Here is a 2,721-nt window from a genome sequence, read left to right as displayed (position 1 = left end):
CGGCGCGCACGCCCCCCGCCCACCCGCCCCGCCCCCGGCTGGCTTCGCTTCCCCATTGGTCGGTGTGGCCAGTGGGCCCCACCGCGAGGTAATCAAGAGTGATTCCCTCCCGCTCTCGGGCGCGGCCTGAACCTCCCCCAGAGCAAAGCTCCCAAGCCCTAGCGAGTTTACAATGTAACACTGTAGTGTCAGGTGCCACGTAACGTCTCTTCGCTTCTTCCAGAGCTTCCTGAGCTCTGAGGAGGGGGAGCACCAAAATGCTTAACCTATGTTCAGCTAATTGTGTGTTGCTCACGAGTCAGGACGGACCAGCTACCGTGCAAAAGTCTCGTGACACGCCTGGCTCCTGACGAGATTAAAATGCACCAAGGTTTGAACACACGTGGTTCAGGACCTCTGGCCTAATGCTAAAACGAAAAAAAAAGCCGAGGCCAATAATAGGATGCCACGGGAGGCAGATGGCGGTAAAAACGTATTCTTCGTATGGGGGCAAGCGCTGATTAATGTTTTCCCGGATCTCCCTGCCGAAACTCGGGGCCATCCGGGCCGGTTGGAGGCCCCGGTCAAACACCATGTTGCCCTCCTTGCTCCCTTTCCTCACGGAATTTAATCTAGGGTGTTTAGTGACCAAAATAAACCTCTTAAGGCCCCCAAACACTGTTGAAGACTGACAGCTTAAGCTGACAGTCGCCTCTAGAGAGACTTCTCCTGTAATGGCGCCTGCGTCAGTCACTAACATGGCGGACATAGTCGTGCGCGGCGCAAACGTCAGCAGCTCTACCCCAGACGCTCAGAAACAGCGGAGGAGAGCGGGGCCGTGCTCACTGATTGGTTCAGAGGCGGAGCGTGCCGGACTGGGCGCTCCCACAGGAGCCAATCAGGACGGCTAGAGACGGAATTGGCCGCTGCGCCTCCTCCCGAGGCATGCTGGGAGCCTGGAGGACTAGTGAGGAGGAGTTGAGAGAACGGAGCGGACGCCATGGCGACCAACATCGAGCAGATTTTTAGGTCTTTCGTGGTCAGTAAATTCCGGGAAATTCAACAGGAGCTTTCAAGGTAAACGCTTCCCAGGCTCTTCTGCTCCCAAGGGACCGATAGGGCCTCACGTAGCCGTCCGTGGCACCTTTCTTCAGGGACGCTGTCTTTCCTCGTCTCAGGCCCGGCTACAGCCCCGCCTGGGCCTGGGATCCATTTTCCGGCCCCCCCCCACCCCCGTCCGCTCCCTCCCTTCCCAGCGAGGAACTTCGCCCTTTCCGAGGTAATCCCAGGCTCCCTCTTCTAGAACCGAGTTAGGATGCTCAGGCTTCTCCCCCGTTTGGTCATCCCCTACCATTTAGCTACTGTAGGCCTGGTTGTCCACCAAGGACGGGCCTAGTTCCTTCCTCAGTTCCTCAGCCGCCGCGGCGCTTCCCCTCCCCCTCTCTGCCTCCGCGGATTTCGCCGGCCGGTGTCTTTAACCGGAAAGGGGTCTAACGGCCGTTTCTTGGGTAATCTTAAATCCGCTTTATTATTGCAAGCTTCAGACCATTTGGGGGTCGGGATCCTTTAATTAGATTATTTGGGTCCTACTGTTCTGTGGCTTCCACCAGGTAGCATTCTAATAGTTTAATAGATTGGAAATTTAAATTAAAACAGCTCAAATTAATGTTAGCTACTTTGACAGAATATTCGAGGTGAGGATGGAAGGGGACTTTGCATTAGTGGTAATTTTTTTAATTTAGTCAGCGGAAAGTGGACTTCATGTGTAGCTCTAAATATTTTTGCCGCCCCTGACCCAATTGACATATTTGACCAACACGCTACTTTTGTCATTGCTACTGGTTTACCCTTGCTTCCCCACAATTTGAATGGGAAGAGATTTTCAAAGAAATACTTGCTTATTCAGAAACGAAAATCGCGTGGGTCATGTTGTTATTCAGTGATTGCCTTTTTACTTTGTATAACGTAAATATTTGTTCCGAGTTCAAATGTATTGCTGGTTGTATTTTAAAAGTTGAGAGCAAGAATCAGACGTAACGTGAATTTGAAAATCAGCCGAAAACGCATTTGTAAACTCAGCGCTCAAATTAACATAAGGTTACTGGGGCAATGATACAGTATTGCTGTAATATTTTTCCAGGGTATATTGTTTTTTCATTGGGAAATAGATCCTCTCATTGATTTAGTTGCCTTTTAAAATTTTGTTATATGCTGGTTATTTTTAGGATGATGATAAACGACCTGAGTCGAGGGAATATAATTTTCCTGAAAACTTTTTTATAGTTGCATATATTAAGTAGTTGTGTTTGCTGGTTGTAATGTCTTTTTTCTATACCTTTTAAAATTCAGTTTTTGTATTAGAAGTGTTATTGTCGTGGAAAGTTTAGGAAAAAAAGAGGAAAATTTTAAAACACCACATGGTTATTGATCTTTATGTTCTTTCATTTTTTCCTTGTGCATACAGATGCACATATTTTGTCAAGTGTGATCATCTTGTTTTGTGTTGGTTGTTTTTTTCACCTATATATTGTGAACACGTTTGTGTTTTATCAGTCTCGGTAGTCTTTGAAACATTTTTCATGGCTCCATAGAATTCTGTTGTAGGATTGTATTGATGGATATTTAGTTGCTTTGAAATTTCCACCCCTTTGCAGCAGTTCAGTAAGCATCCTCACAGCTTTAAGATGATTACTTTGTTATAGACTGACAGGTTTTTTTTTTTTAGCCCTACTTTTCTGATTT

At 47.4% G+C, this 2,721-nt stretch overlaps 1 protein-coding gene across 5 annotated transcripts in view; it reads left to right on the top strand.

Annotated features, from left to right (window-relative positions):
* Positions 1 to 928: 928 nt before the first annotated feature.
* SON (SON DNA and RNA binding protein) overlaps positions 929 to 2,721 on the top strand; it is a 31,174-nt gene continuing 29,381 nt past the window's right edge. For 3 of the 5 annotated variants that reach the window (XM_022552911.3, XM_030760864.2, XM_089910285.1), the window contains exon 1: positions 930 to 1,056. In XM_022552911.3, the coding sequence (XP_022408619.3) occupies positions 980 to 1,056 (77 nt within the window). In that variant the 5' untranslated portion in view covers positions 930 to 979. Of the gene's footprint in view, positions 1,057 to 2,721 lie in introns of all 5 variants that reach the window. The other 2 variants (XM_030760865.2, XM_030760866.2) reach the window with 1 other exon arrangement.

The sequence above is a fragment of the Delphinapterus leucas genome, chromosome 4 (assembly GCF_059928025.1).
Source record: "Delphinapterus leucas isolate spDelLeu-1000000601 "Yukka" chromosome 4, BTC_Dleu_Yukka2, whole genome shotgun sequence".
In the NCBI taxonomy this organism is placed as follows: domain Eukaryota; kingdom Metazoa; phylum Chordata; class Mammalia; order Artiodactyla; family Monodontidae; genus Delphinapterus; species Delphinapterus leucas.
This window is presented reverse-complemented; position numbering and strand designations above follow the sequence as displayed.